Source organism: Callorhinchus milii, unplaced genomic scaffold (genome assembly GCF_018977255.1).
Source record: "Callorhinchus milii isolate IMCB2004 unplaced genomic scaffold, IMCB_Cmil_1.0 Scaffold514, whole genome shotgun sequence".
Taxonomy (NCBI): domain Eukaryota; kingdom Metazoa; phylum Chordata; class Chondrichthyes; order Chimaeriformes; family Callorhinchidae; genus Callorhinchus; species Callorhinchus milii.
Window position 1 is genome coordinate 13,517 of NW_024705255.1, and position 19,768 is coordinate 33,284.

At 51.4% G+C, this 19,768-nt stretch overlaps 1 protein-coding gene across 1 annotated transcript in view; it reads left to right on the forward strand.

The window, feature by feature from the left end:
• The window catches only part of LOC103171988 (solute carrier organic anion transporter family member 2B1), a 51,607-nt gene that overhangs the window by 7,916 nt on the left and 23,923 nt on the right, over nt 1–19,768 (forward strand). Inside the window, exon 2 of the mRNA XM_042346266.1 lies at nt 16,505–16,615. Within this exon, the coding sequence (XP_042202200.1) occupies nt 16,523–16,615 (93 nt within the window). The 5' untranslated portion in view covers nt 16,505–16,522. The remainder of the gene's footprint in view (nt 1–16,504; nt 16,616–19,768) is intronic.

Genomic DNA, 19,768 nt, shown 5'->3' on the forward strand with positions numbered 1-19,768 from the left:
CTCGGACATCATCCCTCCCTCACTCACTCCCGCCCTCCTTCCCTCCCTCCCTCCCTCCCTCCCGCCCTCCCTCCTTCCCTCACCCCCTCCAGCCGTCAGTAGGAACCCGGTTGTTAGTCGATTTGCGGATCACTTTCCGGGGGTAATAATTGCTTCAAAATAATTTGGTCACTGAATCCACGACTGTTTGTGGGAAGTTGCTGTGTGCGATTGGCTGCTGTGTTACAGTGAAGCGTTTTGAGACGTCTCGATAAGGCGCTGTATCAAATGAGCGGATGTTTGCCTACGACTGCCCAGGCTTGGTTTACACAGCAAAGCAGTAGAGCCTGGCATTGCCTTCCCCTTCACCAGCACAGAGGGGTGAGGGAGTTAGGAGGCTCCTGGAAACTATTAAAGCAGTTTCTATTTTTAGCCAACGCACAATCCCATTAAATATATATTTGGAAAAGTTCTTCAGAAAAGCACATTTTTTCCAAATCCCAAATAAGCACATTTATTCCATCAAAATAAGTGGTTAATTAACACTTGTGTAAGATCTTCCAAGTTGATGACCAGTGTATCATAGAACCATAGAATCATACAGCACAGAAGGAGGCCAACGACTCGCTGTAAAAACATTTCTCCTCTCCTCCCCTCTGTTTCTTCTAACAACTAATTTAAACGGGTGTCCTCGGGTTACCGACCCACCCGCCAGTGGGAATAGTTTCTCCTGTTCACCCTATCATATCCCCTCATCATTTTGAAAACTTTTATTAAATCTTCTCTTAACCTTCTCTGCCCGAGGAGGACAATCCTGGCCTCTCCGGCCTCTCCTGATAACTGAAGGCCCTCATTCCTGGTACCATTCTGGTCAATCCCCTTCGCATCCTCTCCAATGCCTTGACATCCTTCCTAAAGTGTGGAGCCCAGAACTGATCACTGTGTAATCCTGGATTTGTGCTAGAAACTGATATCAGTTTGCTGTGTGTTCCAATGCAGGGGAGCGAGCCCCAGCACAGACACCATGGGGAGAGAGAGAGAGAGAGAGCAGGGAATGGGGTTAGAGTAGAGAGCTCCAGTGGGGAGCGAGCCCCAGCACAGACACCATGGGGAGAGAGAGAGAGAGAGAGAGCAGGGAATGGGATTAGAGTAGAGAGCTCCAGTGGGGGAGCGAGCCCCAGCACAGACACCATGGGGAGAGAGAGAGAGAGAGAGAGCAGGGAATGGGGTTAGAGTAGAGAGCTCCAGTGGGGAGCGAGCCCCAGCACAGACACCATGGGGAGAGAGAGAGAGAGAGAGGGAGCAGGGAATGGGGTTAGAGTGGAGAGTTCCTGTGGGGGAGCGAGCCCCAGCACAGACACCATGGGGAGAGAGAGAGAGAGCAGGGAATGGGGTTAGAGTAGAGAGCTCCAGTGGGGAGCGAGCCCCAGCACAGACACCATGGGGAGAGAGAGAGAGAGAGCAGGGAATGGGGTTAGAGTAGAGAGTTCCTGTGGGGAGCGACCCCCAGCTGACACGATGGAGAGAGAGAGAGAGAGCAGGGAATGGGGTTAGAGTAGAGAGCTCCAGTGGGGAGCGAGCCCCAGCACAGACACCATGGGGAGAGAGAGAGAGAGAGAGAGAGCAGGGAATGGGGTTAGAATAGAGAGCTCCAGTGGGGAGCGAGCCCCAGCACAGACACCATGGGGAGAGAGAGGGAGCAGGGAATGGGTTAGAGTGGAGAGTTCCTGTGGGGAGCGCTCCAGCACAGACACCATGGGGAGAGAGAGAGAGAGCAGGGAATGGGGTTAGAGTAGAGAGCTCCAGTGGGGAGCGAGCCCCAGCACAGACACCATGGGGAGAGAGAGAGAGAGAGAGCAGGGAATGGGGTTAGAGTAGAGAGCTCCAGTGGGGAGCGAGCCCCAGCACAGACACCATGGGGAGGTGGAGTTTGGGATCATCTGGAGTTTATGGATGGGGAAGGGAGGGGAGTTTTGGTGATGCTGTCGAGGACCTGATTGAGGGAGAATTTGGTTCAGCTTTATGGCCAAATCCAACACATTGTCCTTCTTTAATAGTTATTTCAGTGTACAAAGTTCAGCCAATAATTGCAACCCTAATTTTAACGATTTAACTTAAACCTTGAAAGGATACAATGAGATTGTTGTCCTGTGAAGCTTTATTATTGCCAACATTCAGCGATAATAATCTTCTCATTTGATAGGAACATAGAAATAGGAGGAGGCCATTCAGCCCCTCGAGCCTGCTCCACTATTCTATAAGATCGTGGCTGATCTGTACCTCAACCCCATTGCGATGCAGTGATTTATTATCTTGGCAAATGTCTGAAAGTCTTTTGCACAATTTCAGTTTCTTAGTTTCATTTGGGGGGGAGAGAGAGAGAGCGCTGGGCGGAGAGAGAGAGAGAGAGAGCGCTGGGGGGAGAGAGACAGAGAGAGAGAGAGCGCTGGGGAGAGAGAGAGAGCGGGGGGAGAGAGAGAGAGAGAGCGCTGGGCGGAGAGAGAGAGAGAGAGAGAGAGAGCGCTGGGGGGAGAGAGAGAGAGAGGAGAGGGGGAGAGAGAGCGCGGGGGGGAGAGAGAGAGAGAGCGCTGGGGAGAGAGAGAGAGAGCGCTGGGGGAGAGAGAAGAGAGAGAGCGCTGGGGAGAGAGAGGAGAGAGAGAGAGCGCTGGGCGGAGAGAGAGAGAGAGAGAGCGCTGGGGGAGAGAGAGAGAGAGAGAGAGCGGTGGGGGAGAGAGAGAGAGAGAGAGCGCTGGGGGAGAGAGAGAGAGAGAGAGAGCGCTGGGGAGAGAGAGAGAGAGAGAGCGCTGGGGAGAGAGAGAGAGAGAGAGAGCGCTGGGGGAGAGAGAGAGAGAGAGAGAGAGCGCTGGGGGGAGAGAGAGAGAGAAGCTCCCGTCTCTGTTCCCGACAGTGTCACGAGATCTCCACCTGATCAGGGCACAGACGGGGTGAGGTTTAACATCTCATCTGAATGACAGCGTCTCTGACAATGTGGTGCTCTCTCTCTGTGTGTGTGTGTGTCTCTCTCTCTCTCTCTCTCTGTGTCTCTCTCTTTCTCTCTCTGTGTCTCTCTCTCTCTCTCTCTCTCTCTCTCTCTCCCTCCCCCAGCCCTGTACCAGAGTGTCAGCCTGGACTGTGAGCTCAGAGACCCCTGACGTGGGGCTCGAGCCCACAACCTCTTGACCCCGAGATGAGAGCGTGAGTGCCTGAACTACGCTGATAAGAAGTAATTAAACTCAGGAAAATCCCTTTACACATGAAAACATAATGGCTTTGGTATTTGCTCGCTACAGTCTGAACAAACAGAAAAGCAATTGCACATAATATTGCACCTTATCGTGTCAAGTAACCTCAAAGCGCTTCACAGGGTCTGTCAACACGGCAACCAATTACACCCAGCGACGTCCCACACAGCCACGGAGCGAGGGACGTGTTATTGGGGGGATTGTTGCCCAGGACACCAGGAGAGAGTGGGAATTAGTGCAGAGGGGGAAGTGGGGGCAGGCTATATATCTTTGTATCTATATAAAGTTTGTGAAGATGTGTGGCAGGTAAAGTGCGAGGTCTGTCACATGTGGGAGTCAATGGAGGGCGCCTTAAGTCCGGGCGACTTCGTCTGCCGCAAGTGTCTGGAAATCAGAGAGCTCCAGCTGAGAGTAGCTGAGCTGGAGTCTCAGGTGGAGACGCTGCGCAGCATTAGGGATGGAGAAAACTCCCTGGACAGCTTTATCCTGGAGCCGGACACTCCCCTGAGTACCAAGGCAGAAGAATGTAGCAGCGACGGACATGACTGGGTGACAGTCAGTCAGGCGGGCGGGCAAGCGTTCCCGAAAGAGAGGGGCTGAAGAATCCCAGACTTTAGCCTTGTCTGACAGGTATGAAATATTGGCAACCGTGTGGACAAGGAAATCTGCGAGGAAGACGGGCAAACTGACCCCAACACCCCTGTGCAGGAGGTTAAAAATGTAATTCTTATTGGGGATGAGACAGTCGGAGGACTGATACAGTTTTCTGTAGCCGTAGCAGGGAGACAAGAAGACTCTGTTGTCTTCCTGGGGCCAGGGTGAAGGATGTCACCGCCGGGCTGGAGATAAATTTGAGGCATGAGGGAGAGGATCCAATCGTAATGGTACATATAGGGACCAATGACATTGGTAGGACCAGTAGGGACGAGTTAAGGAGCGAGTTCCGGGAATTGGGAATTAAACTAAGGAATAGAACTTCCAAAGTGATGATATCGGGACTGTTACCTGAGCCAGGAGCTAATTGGTACAGGCAAAAGAAGATCATAGATCTGAATGCCGGGCTAAAAGAGTGGTGCGGAGAGCAGGAATTCCAATTCATGGGCCACTGGCACCAGTATATTGGGGAAGATGGGAGCTTTTCCAAAGGAATGGGCTCCACCTAAATAGGGCTGGGACAAATGTCCTGGCTACGCGAATAAATAGGGAGGTAGAAAGAGCTTTAAACTACCACGGGGGGGGGGGGGGGGAGGTAAAAACATAGTAAAGTATAGTCCACCACAGTTAAACTTGAGATCAACAAAAGCAAGAGAGCAGATTAACAAGGGAGAAGAGCAAAGTGTGTCAAGCCGGGAAAGGAAGTACAACAACAACAACAAGATTCCATTTATAAAGCGCCTTTCACGTCAGGAGGACGTCCCAAGGCGCTGCACAGTTGGGTCATGACCCGAGCAGGGGGGAAATGGTCAGGGTGAGGGGAGGGGAGGGAGCGAGGAGGGGGGAAATGGTCAGGGTGAGGGAGGGAAGGAGGGAGCGAGAAGGGGGAAGAGAGTCGAGAGGGGAGCTGAAGGCTCGGTCAAAGAGAAAGGTTTTTGAGACCGGCCTTGAAGGAGGAAAGGGAGGAGGCGGCGAAGGCACTGGGGATAGAGTTCCAGAGCCTCGGGGCTGAGAAGCTGAAGGCCCGACCACCAATGGTAGGGCGATTGGGGCGGGGGACGTGGAGCAGACCGGAGCCGGAGGAACGGAGGGTACGGGCAGGTAGGTAGGGGGATAGTAGGTTGGAGAGGTAGGAGGGAGCAAGGCCGTGAATGGCCTTGTAGGTGAGGATGAGGATCCTGAAATCAATCCTCTGGGGGATGGGGAGCCAGTGGAGGCGAGCGAGGGTGGGAGTGATGTGGTCCCGAAGCCTGGTGCGGGACAGTACACGAGCTGCAGAGTTCTGAACTCTGAATGTACAGTGATAGAGTGCTGGTGAATAGGATTAATAGCCGGAAGTCAGAATTAAAGGCGCTATATCTGAATGCACGAAGCATTCGTAACGATAGATGAATTAGTTGCACAAATAGAGACAACCCGGTATGATCTGGTAGCCATCACCGAGACATGGTTACAGGGTGATCAGGGATGGGAACTGAATATTCCCGGCTACGTGGTATATAGGAAAGATAGGCGATGTGGTAAACGAGGAGGGGGAGTGGCCCTGCTAATAAAGGATGGGATAAAAACAGTAGAGAGGAAAGATTTTAAATCTGAAAAGCAAGATGTAGAGTCAGTATGGGTAGAGATACGTAACTTCAAGGGGCAGAAAACTATAGTGGGAGTAGTTTATAGACCCCCAAACAGTGGTCAAAGTATCGCTCAAGGTATAAATCAAGAGATTAGTGGAGCATGTAGCAAAGGAAAGACACTAATTGTGGGTGATTTTAACCTGCACATAGACTGGGACAACCAAATTGGGAAAGGTAACATAGAAGAGGAGTTTATAGAATGTATTAGAGATAATTTTCTAGATCAATATGCTGAGGAGCCGACCAGGGAACAAGCCATATTAGACCTTGTTTTGTGTAATGAAACAGGGCTGATCAGCAAACTGGAACTTAAGGCTCCTCTCGGGCAAAGCGATCATAATATGATGGAATTTAGCGTTAAGTTAGAGAGGGAAGTAGTTAAGTCTGAAGCAAAAGTCTTCAATTTAAATCGAGCCAACTTTGCTGGTATGAGAGAGGATTTAGCCAGAATAAACTGGGAGACTAAACTTAAAGATTTGACGGTAGACCAGCAATGGCAGACATTCAAGGAGATAGTGCAAAATTCCCAACGAGCACATATTCCTTTGAGGAATAAGAATGCCACGGGAAAGGTGGTGCAGCCATGGCTAACTAGAGCAGTTAGGGAAAGTATCAAATCAAAAGAAAAAGCCTATAAAACAGCGAAGATGAGTAGTAAACCCGAGGATTGGGAGAACTTTAGGGAACAACAGAGGAGGACCAAAAAATTGATCAAGAGGGAGAAAATAGATTACGAGGGCAAACTAGCAAAGAACATAAAAACAGACTCCAAGAGTTTTTACAAATATATAAAGAGGAAAAGGCTAGCGAGGGTGAATGTGGGTCCATTACAGGCAGAGACCGGAGGAATTATAATAGGGGACAAAGACATGGCAGAGTCATTAAACAAGTATTTTTCTACAGTCTTCACCGTAGAAGACACTGGAAACATACCAAAAATAGAGGACCAAGAAGACAATGTTAGCGAGCAACTTAGGGAGATTAACATTAGTAAAGAGATGGTTCTAGGTAAATTGTCGGGTCTTAAAACCGATAAATCCCCTGGACCGGATGGCCTGCACCCGAGAGTTTTGAAGGAGGTGGCTACTGAGATAGTGGATGGCATGTCTATAATCTTCCAAAAGTCTGTGGATACTGGAAAAGTTCCCATTGATTGGCAAATGTAACTCCACTATTTAAGAAGGGTGGGAGAGAAAATAGGGAAAACTATAGACCAGTTAGTTTGACGTCAGTTGTAGGGAAAATTCTTGAGTCCTTAATAAAAGACGTAGTTATGGGATACCTGGAAGACCATAAAAAGATTAGGCAGAGTCAACATGGCTTTACAAAAGGGAAGTCATGCTTGACTAACCTTTTAGAATTTTTTGAGGATGTATCCAGCAGGTTGGATAAGGGGGAACCAGTAGATGTGGTATATTTGGATTTTAGGAAGGCATTTGACAAGGTGCCACACAAAAGGCTGTTACTCAAGATCAAGGCCCACGGGATTAATGGGAAAATATTAACATGGATAGAAGAGTGGCTATCGGGTAGAAAGCAGAGAGTAGTGATAAACGGATCATTCTCGAATTGGCAGGATGTAACTAGTGGAGTGCCACAAGGATCAGTGCTTGGGCCTCAGCTATTTACCATTTACATCAATGATCTGGACGAGGACATTGAATGTAATGTGTCTAAATTCGCGGATGATACTAAACTCGGTAGCAGAGTGAGCTCTCAGGATGATGCAAAAAGATTGCAACAAGATATAGATAGGCTCGGGGAGTGGGCAAGTAGGTGGCAGATGGAATTCAATGTTAGCAAGTGTGAAATTATTCACCTTGGTAGCAAGAATAAAAGAACAGATTATTTTCTGGAAGGGGAGAAGTTAGATAGTGTTAGTATTCAAAGGGATTTGGGTGTCCTTGTACACCAGTCCCAAAAAGTTAGTTTGCAGGTGCAGCAGCAACTAAGAAGGCGAACGGCAGTTAGCGTTCATTTCGAAAGGTTTAGAATATAAGAGTAGGGAAGTCTTGCTGCAACTGTATAGGGCTTTGGTGAGACCGCACCGAGAGTATTGTGTGCAGTTTTGGTCTCCTTATTTAAAAAAGGACATACTTGCCCTGAGGGGGTGCAGCGTAGATTCACTCGGTTAGTTCCTGGGATGAGGGGACTGACCTATGAGGATAGGCTGAATAAACTGGGGCTGTATTCTCTAGAGTACAGAAGAATTAGGGGATCTTATTGAAACATATAAGATTCTTAAAGGGCTGATAAAGTAGACACTGAGGGTCTGTTTCCCCGGTAGGAGAATCTATAACCAGGGGTCACAGTCTTAAAATTAAGGGTCAGCCTTTTAGAACAGAGTTGAGGAAACATTTCTTCACTCAGAGGGTAGTGAACTTATGGAATTCACTACCCCAGAAGGCTGTAGATGCTCAGTCCTTGAACATTTTCAAGGCTGAGACTGATAGATTCTTGAAAAATAGAGGGATTAGGGGATATGGGGATAGGGCAGGTAATCAGAGTTAGGTGAGAAGATCAGCCATGATCTTATTGAATAGCGGGGCACAGGCTTGAGGGGCTGAATGGCCGACTCCTGCTCCTAATTCTTATGTTCTTATGTTCTTATGAGAGAGAGAGAGAGAAACTCCCTTCTCTTTCCCAACAGCCGCGGGATCTTTAACATCCCCCGAACAGGCAGACGGGGAGTGAGGGGTAACGGCTCATCAGGAGGACGGCACCTCCCACAATGCCACCGCCCCCCCCCAGCACCGCATTGGAGCATCAGCTTAGACTGTGTCTGTGAGCCAGACTGACACTGAGCCGGGCCGACACGCACTGAGCCGGGCCGACACGCACTGAGCCGGGCCGACACGCGCTGAGCCGGGCCGACACGCACTGAGCCGGGCCGACACGCGCTGAGCCGGGCCGACACGCGCTGAGCCGGGCCGACACGCCCTGAGCCGGGCCGACACGCTCTGAGCCGGGCCGACACGCGCTGAGCCGGGCCGACACGCGCTGAGCCGGGCCGACACGCGCTGAGCCGGGCCGACACGCGCTGAGCCGGGCCGACACGCGCTGAGCCGGGCCGACACGCGCTGAGCCGGGCCGACACGCACTGAGCCGGGCCGACACGCGCTGAGCCGGGCTGACGCTTTCAGCTTCCTCCTTGGCAAGTCACAACCCTTGTCAATAAATATATCAATAATAATCAACTAGACAGTGATAATATTTGGTGTCAAACAAAACCAGAAGTCGCTGGAAACACTCAGCAGGTCAGGCAGCATCTATTGACGCAAAGGGTCGTGGACCCGAAACGTTGACTCACTTTCATTTCTCCATAGATGCTCCCTGACCTGCTGAGTGTTCCCAGCGATGTCTGTTATTATCTCAGATTTCTGGTTTTGTTTACAATAAATGGTTTGCGCCAAGATAATGTTGGCTGCAATTACGAGCTCATAACTTCATAAGCCGTGGGAGGACATTGATGGCTGCTCATTTCTCACAAGAATTGGAACCAGCGAGACTTTTCTCTGAAACTAGCTGCTAATAACAATAATAATAATAATAATCCTTGTATTTGACACAGCGCCTTATCACGCCATCAAGACCATCCTGGTCAAGCTCCTTCGCATCCTCTCCAATGCCTTGACATCCTTCCTAAAGTATGGAGCCCAGAACTGATCACTGTGTAATCCTGGATTTGTGCTAGAAACTGATATCAGTTTGCTGTGTGTTCCAATGTAGGGGAGCGAGCCCCAGCACAGACACCATGGGGAGAGAGAGAGAGAGAGCAGGGAATGGGGTTAGAGTAGAGAGCTCCAGTGGGGGAGCGAGCCCCAGCACAGACACCATGGGGAGAGAGAGAGAGAGAGAGCAGGGAATGGGGTTAGAGTAGAGAGCTCCAGTGGGGAGCGAGCCCCAGCACAGACACCATGGGGAGAGAGAGAGAGAGAGCAGGGAATGGGGTTAGAGTAGAGAGCTCCAGTGGGGAGCGAGCCCAGCACAGACACCATGGGAGAGAGAAGAGAGAGAGAGAGAGCAGGGAATGGGTTAGAGTAGAGAGCTCCAGTGGGGAGCGAGCCCCAGCACAGACACCATGGGAGAGAGAGAGAGAGAGCAGGAATGGGGTTAGAGTAGAGAGCTCCAGTGGGGAGCGAGCCCCAGCACAGACACCATGGGAGAGAGAGAGAGAGAGAGACAGGGAATGGGGTTAGAGTGGAGAGCTCCAGTGGGGAGCGAGCCCCAGCACAGACACCATGGGGAGAGAGAGAGAGAGCAGGGAATGGGGTTAGAGTGGAGAGCTCCAGTGGGAGCGAGCCCCAGCACAGACACCATGGGGAGAGAGAGAGAGAGAGCAGGGAATGGGGTTAGAGTAGAGAGTTCCTGTGGGGAGCGAGCCCCAGCACAGACACCATGGAGAGAGAGAGAGAGCAGGGAATGGGGTTAGGGTCGAGAGCTCCAGTGGGGAGCGAGCCCCAGCACAGACACCATGGGAGAGAGAGAGAGAGAGAGAGAGGCAGGGAATGGGGTTAGAGTAGAGAGCTCCAGTGGGGAGCGAGCCCAGCACAGACACCATGGGAGAGAGAGAGAGAGAGAGAGAGAGAGAGCAGGGAATGGGGTTAGAGTAGAGAGCTCCAGTGGGGAGCGAGCCCCAGCACAGACACCATGGGGAGGTGGAGTTTGGGATCATCTGGAGTTTATGGATGGGGAAGGGAGGGGAGTTTTGGTGATGCTGTCGAGGACCTGATTGAGGGAGAATTTGGTTCAGCTTTATGGCCAAATCCAACACATTGTCCTTCTTTAATAGTTATTTCAGTGTACAAAGTTCAGCCAATAATTGCAACCCTAATTTTAACGATTTAACTTAAACCTTGAAAGGATACAATGAGATTGTTGTCCTGTGAAGCTTTATTATTGCCAACATTCAGCGATAATAATCTTCTCATTTGATAGGAACATAGAAATAGGAGGAGGCCATTCAGCCCTCGAGCCTGCTCCACTATTCTATAAGATTGTGGCTGATCTGTACCTCAACCCCATTGCGATGCAGTGATTTATTATCTTGGCAAATGTCTGAAAGTCTTTTGCACAATTTCAGTTTCTTAGTTTCATTTGGGGGGAGAGAGAGAGAGAGAGAGAGAGAGCGCTGGGCGGAGAGAGAGAGAGAGAGAGAGCGCGCTGGGGGGAGAGAGACAGAGAGAGAGAGAGAGCGCTGGGGAGAAAGAGAGAGAGAGAGAGAGAGAAGCTCCCGTCTCTGTTCCCGACAGTCACGGGATCTCCACCTGATCAGGGCACAGACGGGGGGTGAGGTTTAACATCTCATCTGAATGACGGTGTCTCTGACAATGTGGTGCCCTCTCTCTCTCTCTCTCTCTCTCTCTCTCTCGCTCTCTCTCTCTCTCTCCTCCCCAGCCCTGTACCAGAGTGTCAGCCTGGACTGTGAGCTCAGAGACCCCTGACGTGGGGCTCGGGCCCACAACCTCCTGACCCCGAGATGAGAGCGTGAGTGCCTGAACTACGCTGATAAGAAGTAATTAAACTCAGAAAAATCCCTTTACACATAAAAACATAATGGCTTTGGTATTTGCTCGCTACAGATGACAGCGCAGCATTTGATATGGCGCCTTATCACGTCTCAAAGCGCTTCAATTTCAAAGCGCAAACTGTGTTTGTCAGGTCAGCGGATCACGAGGTGCAGGAGGGCAGCTGGACTGGAGGTACAGGTCTGCCATGATCTTACAGAATGTCAGAACAGGCTCGAGGGGCTGAATGGCCTCCTCCTGTTTCTGTGTATCTATTAGTGCTGCGGTCTCACCTGGCTCAGGATCCGGACTGGAGACTGGCACAAAGGGTGGGCTCGATTCCGACCTTCCGTTGCCTGGAAAGTCACCTCTGAGCCAGTTCAGTCCGAGTCACCCTCCCCCACCACCCAGGAGCCCAGCAGTATAAACTAGTGAGAAGCACACATGGAGTTAATCTGGATTGCGAGTGAGCGTGTGACAGAGAGAAAGACAAGCTGGAGGTTTGCCCTAAGTATTAACCTTTGAAGCTAGGAAATTGGGGAAGTGAAACCAAGTGGAGTCAGAAAATCTCCGTTGACAGATGGTGAGTGTCGCTCATTTACACACTCGGAGAAGTGACCCAAAGAGACACTAATTGATTCCCACCCCTACCACCACCTCCCGGGGGCTCACTGCGAGCCAAACATATTTCTCCCTCTTGTCCTGACTTGCTCCGCTGTTGTTTGTTGACACTGGTTTAATTCATAGAATCACAGAATATTACAGCACAGAAGGAGGTCATTCAGCCCATCTTGCCTGTGCCAGCTCTTTGGAAGAGCTATTAACTATCCCACTCACTCCCCCGCTCTTACCCCAACTAGTCCACCCCTGCTCTTACCCCACAGCTCCGCAAATTCTTCTTTTTAAGTAAATATTCAAATCCCTTTTGAAAGTTGTTATGGAATCTGTTTCCACCCCTTTCAGGCAGTGAATTCCAGACCATAACTAAAACTTTCTTGAAAGTGGTTTCATCTATGTCATCTCTACTGCCTATGGAAAAGACCTTCACAAAGGCCCTCACATCCTCCGATATCCTATCCTCTGGCCTTCCACCCGCAGAGATCCTGAAGCAGCCGTCCAGCTGCTACATGATCGCCTCTCCTCCACCTTCAACTCCCTCATCCCCCTGAAATCCAGGACCATCTCCAACCCCACCCAATTCCCCTGGTATAACAGTCATCTCCGCTCCCTAAAAACCCGAACCCGGCTGCTCGAGCACAGATGGCAGAAACTGGCCTGACAGCAACAACTGGGGCTCGAGCATCTCCACAGCTACTGCCGTTCTTTGACACATACGAAAACATCCTCCTACTCCAACATCATCTTGGAGGCAAAAAACAACCCTAAAGTCCTTTTTTCCACCACCCACTACCTCCTCTGTGCGCCCCCTCAGACCTCCTCAATCTTCACAGTAAATGCCAAGTGCGAGGAGGTCATGGACTTCTTATCAACTAAAATAAATAATATCCACCAGGCAGCCTCATCCTCCTGCCTCTTGTCACCCACCACAACCTCTCCGTGCCCCTCACCCTCCTCATCATCAGCTCCTACCACGACCCCCATCCTACATTCCTCCGTGCATACCTCTCCTCCCACTCCCTCTTCGAACCTCTCCAGTCCAGTTTCCGCCCACAGTACAGAGACTGCGCTTGTGAAAGTCACAAACGACATCCTCTCTACCTGTGACCAGGGCTCCCTCTGCCTCCTTGTCCTTCTGGACCTCTCCGCCGCGTTCGTCACAGTCGATCACGCCATCCACCACCTTTCCTCCGTCATCCACCTCAGTGGGACTGCACTCGCCCGGTTCGATTCCTACCTCACAAACCGCCAGCAGTACATCTGCACCAACGGCTTCTCCTCCCGTTCTCACCCGGTCACCTGTGAGGTACCCCAAGGATCCATCCTTGGCCCCTCCTCTTTCTGATCTACAGGCTCTCTCTTCGGGATGTCATCCACAGACATGGGATACATTTCTACATGTATGTGGATGATACCCAACTCTATTTTTCCACCTCTCTTTGCGACCCCCAGTCCCCTGATGTTCTGTCAGACCTCAGGGGTTGGATGAGCGCAAATTTCCTTCAGCTGAACGTTGACAAGACGGAAGCCATACTCTTCGGCTCTCATCTCCTCCACCTACCCGACCTCTCCCTAAAACTCTCCGAACCCGTACGCAACCTCGGCGTCAGGTTCGACCCCCAATTATCCTTCCTCCCCCTCATCCGGTCCCTCACCAGCACCGCTTTATTCCATCTCCGACGCATCGCCCGTCTCCACCAATATCTCTCCCCAAAAGCCGCTGAAACCCTGGTCCGTGTCTTTGTCACCTCTCGGCTGGACTACTCCAACGCCCTCCTCGCCGGCCTCCCCTCCACTGCCATCCATAAAATCCAGGTCATCCACAGCTCTGCCGCCCGCATTCTCACCCGCACCAAACCCCTCTCCCCGATCCCCCCAGTCCTGGCAACACTGCACTGACTGCCTCTCCCAGAGAGGATCCACTTCAAGATCCTCACCTTTGTATTCAAGTCCCTGCACTCCTCTGCCCCCCCCAACCTCTCTGACCTTCTCTCTCCTCAGCACAGTACCCATTACTTTCGTTCCTCCGGGTCTGGCCTCCTCCTCGTCCCCCGAGTCCTCCGCTCCACACTCGGCGGCTGTGCCTTCAGCCACTATGCCCCGAGGCTCTGGAACTCCCTTCCTCACTCCCTTCATCACCCCCCTCCCTTCCCATTTTCAGGTCTCTGCTGAAGACCTTTCTTTTCGACCGCACCTTTGGTCACCTTCCTCCCCCTCCCCCTCCTCTGGCTCCTGCCCCTCCCCTGGCTCCCCCCTCCCCCTGGCTCCTGCCCCTCCCCTGGCTCCTGCCCCTCCCCCTGGCCGCTCCCCTCCCCTGGCTCCTGCTCCTCCCCTGGCTCCTGCCCCTCCCCCAGCTCCTCCCCCACCCCTGGCTCCTCCCCCTCTCCCTGGCTCCTCCCCTCCCCCGGCTCCTCCCCCTCCCCTGGCTCCCCCCCCTCCCCTGGCTCCTCCCCTGGTTCCTCCCCCTCCCCTGGCTCCTGCCCCTCCCCCTGGCTCCTGCCCCTCCCCCTGTCTCCTGCCCCTCCCCTGGCCCTCCCCCTCCCCTGGCTCCGCCCCCTCCCCTGGCTCCTCCCCCTCCCTGGCTCCTCCCCCTCCCATGGCTCCTCCCATTCCCCTGGCTCCTTCCCCTCCCCTGGCTCCTTCCCCTCCCTGGCTCCTCCCCCTCCCATGGCTCCTCCCATTCCCCTGGCTCCTTCCCCTCCGCTGGCTCCTCCCCCTCCCCCGGGCTCGGTCCCGGGATCCGTTACTGTGAAGCTCTGAGACGCCGTCCGGCATGGAGGGCACTATATAAATCCAAGTTGTTGTTGTTTTTGTTGTCTCAAAGTACTTCACAGGATATTTGACCCTGAGCCGTCCTTTCTCCCTCATATCCGCGCCACAACTGGCACCGCCTTCCATCACCTCCGGAACATGGCCACTACCTCACCCCTCACGCGGCTGAAACTCTGGTCCACACCTTTATCACCTCGAGACCGGACTATGGGAACTCTCTCCTCGTCGGCCTTCCCGGCCCTCCCTCCACACTGCAGGTCATTCAGGACTCTGCAGCTCCTGTACTGTCCCGCACCAGACACCGCGACCACATCACTCCATCCCTCGCCCTCATCCTCATCCTCACCCTCATCCTCACCCTCACTCCCACCCTCGCCCTAACCCTCACTCTCGCCCTCACCCTCGCCCTCGCCCTCGTCCATGCCCTCGCCCTCACCCTCACCCTTGCCCTCACCCTCACCCTCGCCCTCGTCCTCGCCCTTGGCCTCGCCCTCACCCTCGCCCTCACTCCCATCCTCGCCCTCACCCTCGCCCTCGCTCGCCTCCACTGGCTCCCCATCCCCCAGAGAATCGAATTCAAGATCCTCATCCTCACCTACAAGGCCATTCATGGACTCGCTCCCTCCTACCTCTCCGACCTACTATCCCCCTACCTACCTGCCCATCCCCTCCGTTCCTCTGGCTCCGGTCTGCTCCACATCCCCCGCCCCAACCGCCCTACCATCGGTGGCCTTCAGCCTCTCAGCCCCGAGGCTCTGGAACTCCATCCCCCAGTGCCTTCGCCGCTTCCTCCCTTTCCTCCTTCAAGGCCGGTCTCAAGACCTTTCTCTTCGACTGTACCTTCAGCTCCACTCTCGACTCTCTACCCCCTACTCGCTCCCTCCCTTCCTTCCCCTCACTCTGACCATTATCCCCCTTCTCGGGTCCCGACCCAACTGTCCAGCGCCTTGGGACGTCCTCCCGACGTGAAAGGCACTCTCTAAATGCAATCTTGTTGTTGTTGTTCTGTAAAGTGTAGTGACTGTGAGTTTTGTGGGTGAAATGCAGCAGCCAATTGCGCACAGCAGTGAGTGTCCCACAAACAGTCAGGGATTGAGTGACCACATTGTCATTATTATTTAATTATTTATATTTTAGAGGGATTATTACCCCTCGGAAAGCGATCCACCAATCAACTAACAACTAGGTTCCTGCTTCATGCTGGTAACCAGAGGCGTGTGTGTGGAGTAGGGAAACTTGCCTCAGGTTTGGCCTTGCCCCACCCCGCCCCGGATTTGAACCTGGGTCCTCATGCTTGCAAGGCGAGCGCTCAAATCACTACGACTACAGGACTCCATGGTTGTTTGCTCTCTGGTCTATTCCTTGCCTAAGCCAAGTGGGGATCCCTAGGTGTGGGGTCATGGTGGGGAGGTGTCTCCCTGGCACTCAGTTAGGCTCCAAGCAATGGAATGCCTCTTCCTGCCTCTCTCCCTCCCTCTCTCTGTCACTCACAGGTTTCCATGGGTGTCAGTTGCATAAGACAAAAACAAAACGAAAACGGATCCTTGCCCCAATCCTGTCTTTATTCTCAAATGAGTTTTGTTTAAACAAACACAGCCTCGGCTCCCACACTCAAACCCGGGCTCAGGACAAACTGGGCTCATTTGCCTGGGACCAGGCGGAATTTGGGGATCTCTAGTGAGATAATATAGACAATGAGGGACAGAAACTCTATCTCTCTCTTTCACACTCACTCTCACACTGTCTCCCTCTCATTGTCTGTCACTCACACACTCACTCTATTAACATAACATAACATGTAGGAGCAGGAGGAGGCCATTCGGCCCTTCGAGCCTGCCCCGCCATTCAATCATGGCTGATCTTCTAATCTAACTCCAGCTAATAACCTGACACGGCCTTATCCCCATATCCCTTAATCCCTTTTGCTATAAGGAATCTATCTCAGTCTTGAATATGTTCACTCTGTTACCCTCACTCAAACACTCACTCTCACATTCACTTTCACACCCTCTCTTACAATGTCTCATACTCTCTCACACATTCTCTCACCCTGTAACTCTCTCTCTCGTATACACTCTCACTCTCGCACTCTCTCTGCCAGGTGCTGTATCAGTGACAAATGGCTGTGAAGATGGGGGTCAGTGAACCTGTGAGACGGCAGAGCTCTGTGAGGTTGCCAATCCCTCGAGGAAATCCCTTCCACAGCATAAAGGTCAGTAACTAATCTCCCCCCCTCCTACGACCTTGGGCAAGTTTCCTTACTCCACACAGAGCCTAATAATAATCCCTCCAAAACCAAAAACAATAATAAATTGGTCATTTTCAATCCACGACTGTTTGTGGGACATTGCTGTGCGCAATTGGCTGCCGCGTTCGCCCACAAAATATACAGTCAATTCACTTTACAGTGTGTTCTGTGAAGCGCTTTGGGACGTCCTCCCGACGTGAAAAGCGCTATATCAAGATGCAAGGATTATTATTATAACACAATAACAACAACCTGCATTTACACAGGCAGCGTCCCAGAGCGCATGGCAGTGAGGGAGCATGATGCTGAGCCGGGAAGAGGGGGGGAGGTGACCATACATTCGGTCGAAGAGTAAGGCCTTCAGGCGGGATCTGAAGATGGGGAAGGAAGGGGTAACGCGCAGGGATATAAGGGAGAGAGTTCCAGGATTTGGGGGGTAGCGGAATAGAGGGCACGAGGGACAAGCAGGAGACCGCTGCCAGTCGAGTGGAGGCTGTGGGTTAGGGGGGTAAGCAGGTCAGAGAGGTAGGGATGGAGATGGGGAAGGAGGGGGCAAGACGGACAAATAGAGGAAGAGTGTTCCAGAGTTTCGGGGTGTAGTGGCTGAGAGAGCAACCACCGACAGTGGAGCAGAGAGCCTACTATGGTCAGCTGGGGGTAGGGATCAGGAGGGGTGGGGGGCAGGGAGAGTGGGGTTAGGGATCAGGAGGGGTGGGGGTAGGAGAGTGACCAAAAGCGCGGTTGAAGAGGAGGATCTTGAGATGGGTCTTGAAGGAGACCACGGCGGGGGCGAGGCTGAGGGAATGTGGGATGGAGATCCAAAGGGTGGGGGCAGAGAGGCTGAAGGTCGATGGTGGGGTGGGCCAGGCGGGATATGTAGAGCAAGTGGAGCCAAGTGGACAGGCCGATATGGAATTAACAGCAGCAGCAGCGGGAATCCAACACCCTGAATTGCACCCAAAATTTGAATCACATTTGCGTACCTGTTAGCAATGTTCCCATCACAAGAAAACTTCTGACCTACAGACAATGAGTGAAGGAAACGCACATTCCTGTTCCAACTGTGCTCCTTCTACAATAACAGGATAACAAGTGATATGGAGTCTCCAGCTGCACTTTTAGTAACTTATTTTGACCAGTTACTGGGGCAAAGAATCCTCCTCTCCTGTTAACTGTGAAACCAAAGCCCTCCAGGCAGCAGGAAAGCTGGCCAGGCGGTGCTCGCAATGGCAAGCCATTGTTTCAGTTGGTTAGGCTCCAGCAGTTACCCCAACACACATTCTGGGCTCCTGCCAAGCCTCGGCTCTCGCCAACTTTCGCCAACCTGTGCCTAATCCTCTCCAGAATTAGGTAAACAGGATGCGTCCCTCCAGAGAGAGTCAGAGAGAGAGAGAGAGAGAGAGAGAGCATTCCATTCCAATCTCTGGGATTTCCATGTGAAAGTGGGAGGCATGAAATTCTCAGGTGACTAATAAGCAACAGTGATGGGTTTCTAAATGTGTCGGACTCCCAGCTGAAAAACAAAATATTTTCACTTACTTTCCCACTGTTGGCATTAACTTGAGAATTTGTACCTCCAGCACTTTGGGAGGTCCTCCCAACATAAAAAGCACTGGACAAATGTAATTTGTAAGATACGGCGTAACCTGGGCATCAGGTTCGATCCACAGCTGCCCTTTCTACCCACATCCACATCCCGTCCCTGACCAGGACCACTTTCCTCCACCTCTGTCACATTGCCCACCTCCGACCGTACCTTATCCTTATACCTTAAAGAGTGGTGCAGAACTCAGGAGTTTCTTTTTATGGGCCATTGGCATGAGTATTGGAGGAAAAAAGAGCTTTTTCAGAGAAAAGGGCTGCATTTAAATCGGGCTGGGACAAATGTCCCAGCTAAACGAATTAACAGGGAGATAAATAAGAACTTAAACTAGTAACGGGGGGGAATATATAGGTAAGAGAAACCATAAGTTAGTATTAGAAAAAGTAAAGATGGCAGTGCAGAGTAGCAGCCAGATAATAGGAATATGTTAACGAGGGGTAAGAAGCTTTGGCAAAGCAGGTAAGGAATCAGAGAGTAGAGGAAGTGGTAGGAAATTAAAAATGTTACATCTGAATGTGCGAAACATTCAGAAAAAAACTGATGATTTAAAAGCACAGATAGACACAAACGAGTACGATCTGGTAGCCATCACTGAAACATGGTTACAAGGAGATCGAGGGTGGGAGTTAAATATTCCCGGGTTCTCAGTTCACAGGAAAGATAGGCACTGTGGGAAACGAGGTGGGGGGGAGCCCTGTTAATTAGGGATTAAATAAAACAAGTGGAGAGGAAGGATCTGAAATCCGATGACCAGGAGGTCGAGACAATATGGGTGTAAATATAAAATAATAAGGGGCAGAAAATATTAATGGGAGTGGTTTATAGACCCCCAAACAGTGATCACAATATAGCACACGGTATTAATCAGGAAATCAGTGGAGCACATGTAGGAAAGGTAAAGCGATAATAGTGGGTGATTTCAATCTCCACATAGATTGGGAAAACCAAATCGGCAAAAGTAGGTCAGAAGAAGAGTTCATTGAGTGTATGAGAGATAACTATCTAGAGCAGCGCTCCGAGGAACCGACCAGGGACCAGGCCATCCTAGACCTTGTTCTGTGTAACGAAACAGGGCGAGTTGGCGGTGTAGGTATTAAGACTCCTCTCGGGCAGAGTGATCACAATATGATTGAATTCTGCATTAAGTTAGAGAGGGATATAGTTAAATCCGAGGCAAGTATTCTGAATTTAAATAGGGCTAATTTTGTCGGTATGAGGAAAGATTTAGGTAAAATAGACTGGAGAATAAGATTAAGAGGTAAAAATGTAGACCAACAGTGGCAAATATTTAAGGATGTAGTGCATAATTCTCAGCTGTCCCATATTCTCTTGTGGAATAAGAGTACCACAGGGAAAGCAATTCATCAGTGGCTAACTAGAGCCGTTAGGGAAAGCATCAAATTAAAAGAAAAGGCTTATAAAACTGCCAAGAAAAGCGGCAAATCTGAAGATTGGGAGAGTTTTAGAAACCAGCAAAAAAAACCTAAAAAACTCATTAAGAGCGAGAAAGAGGA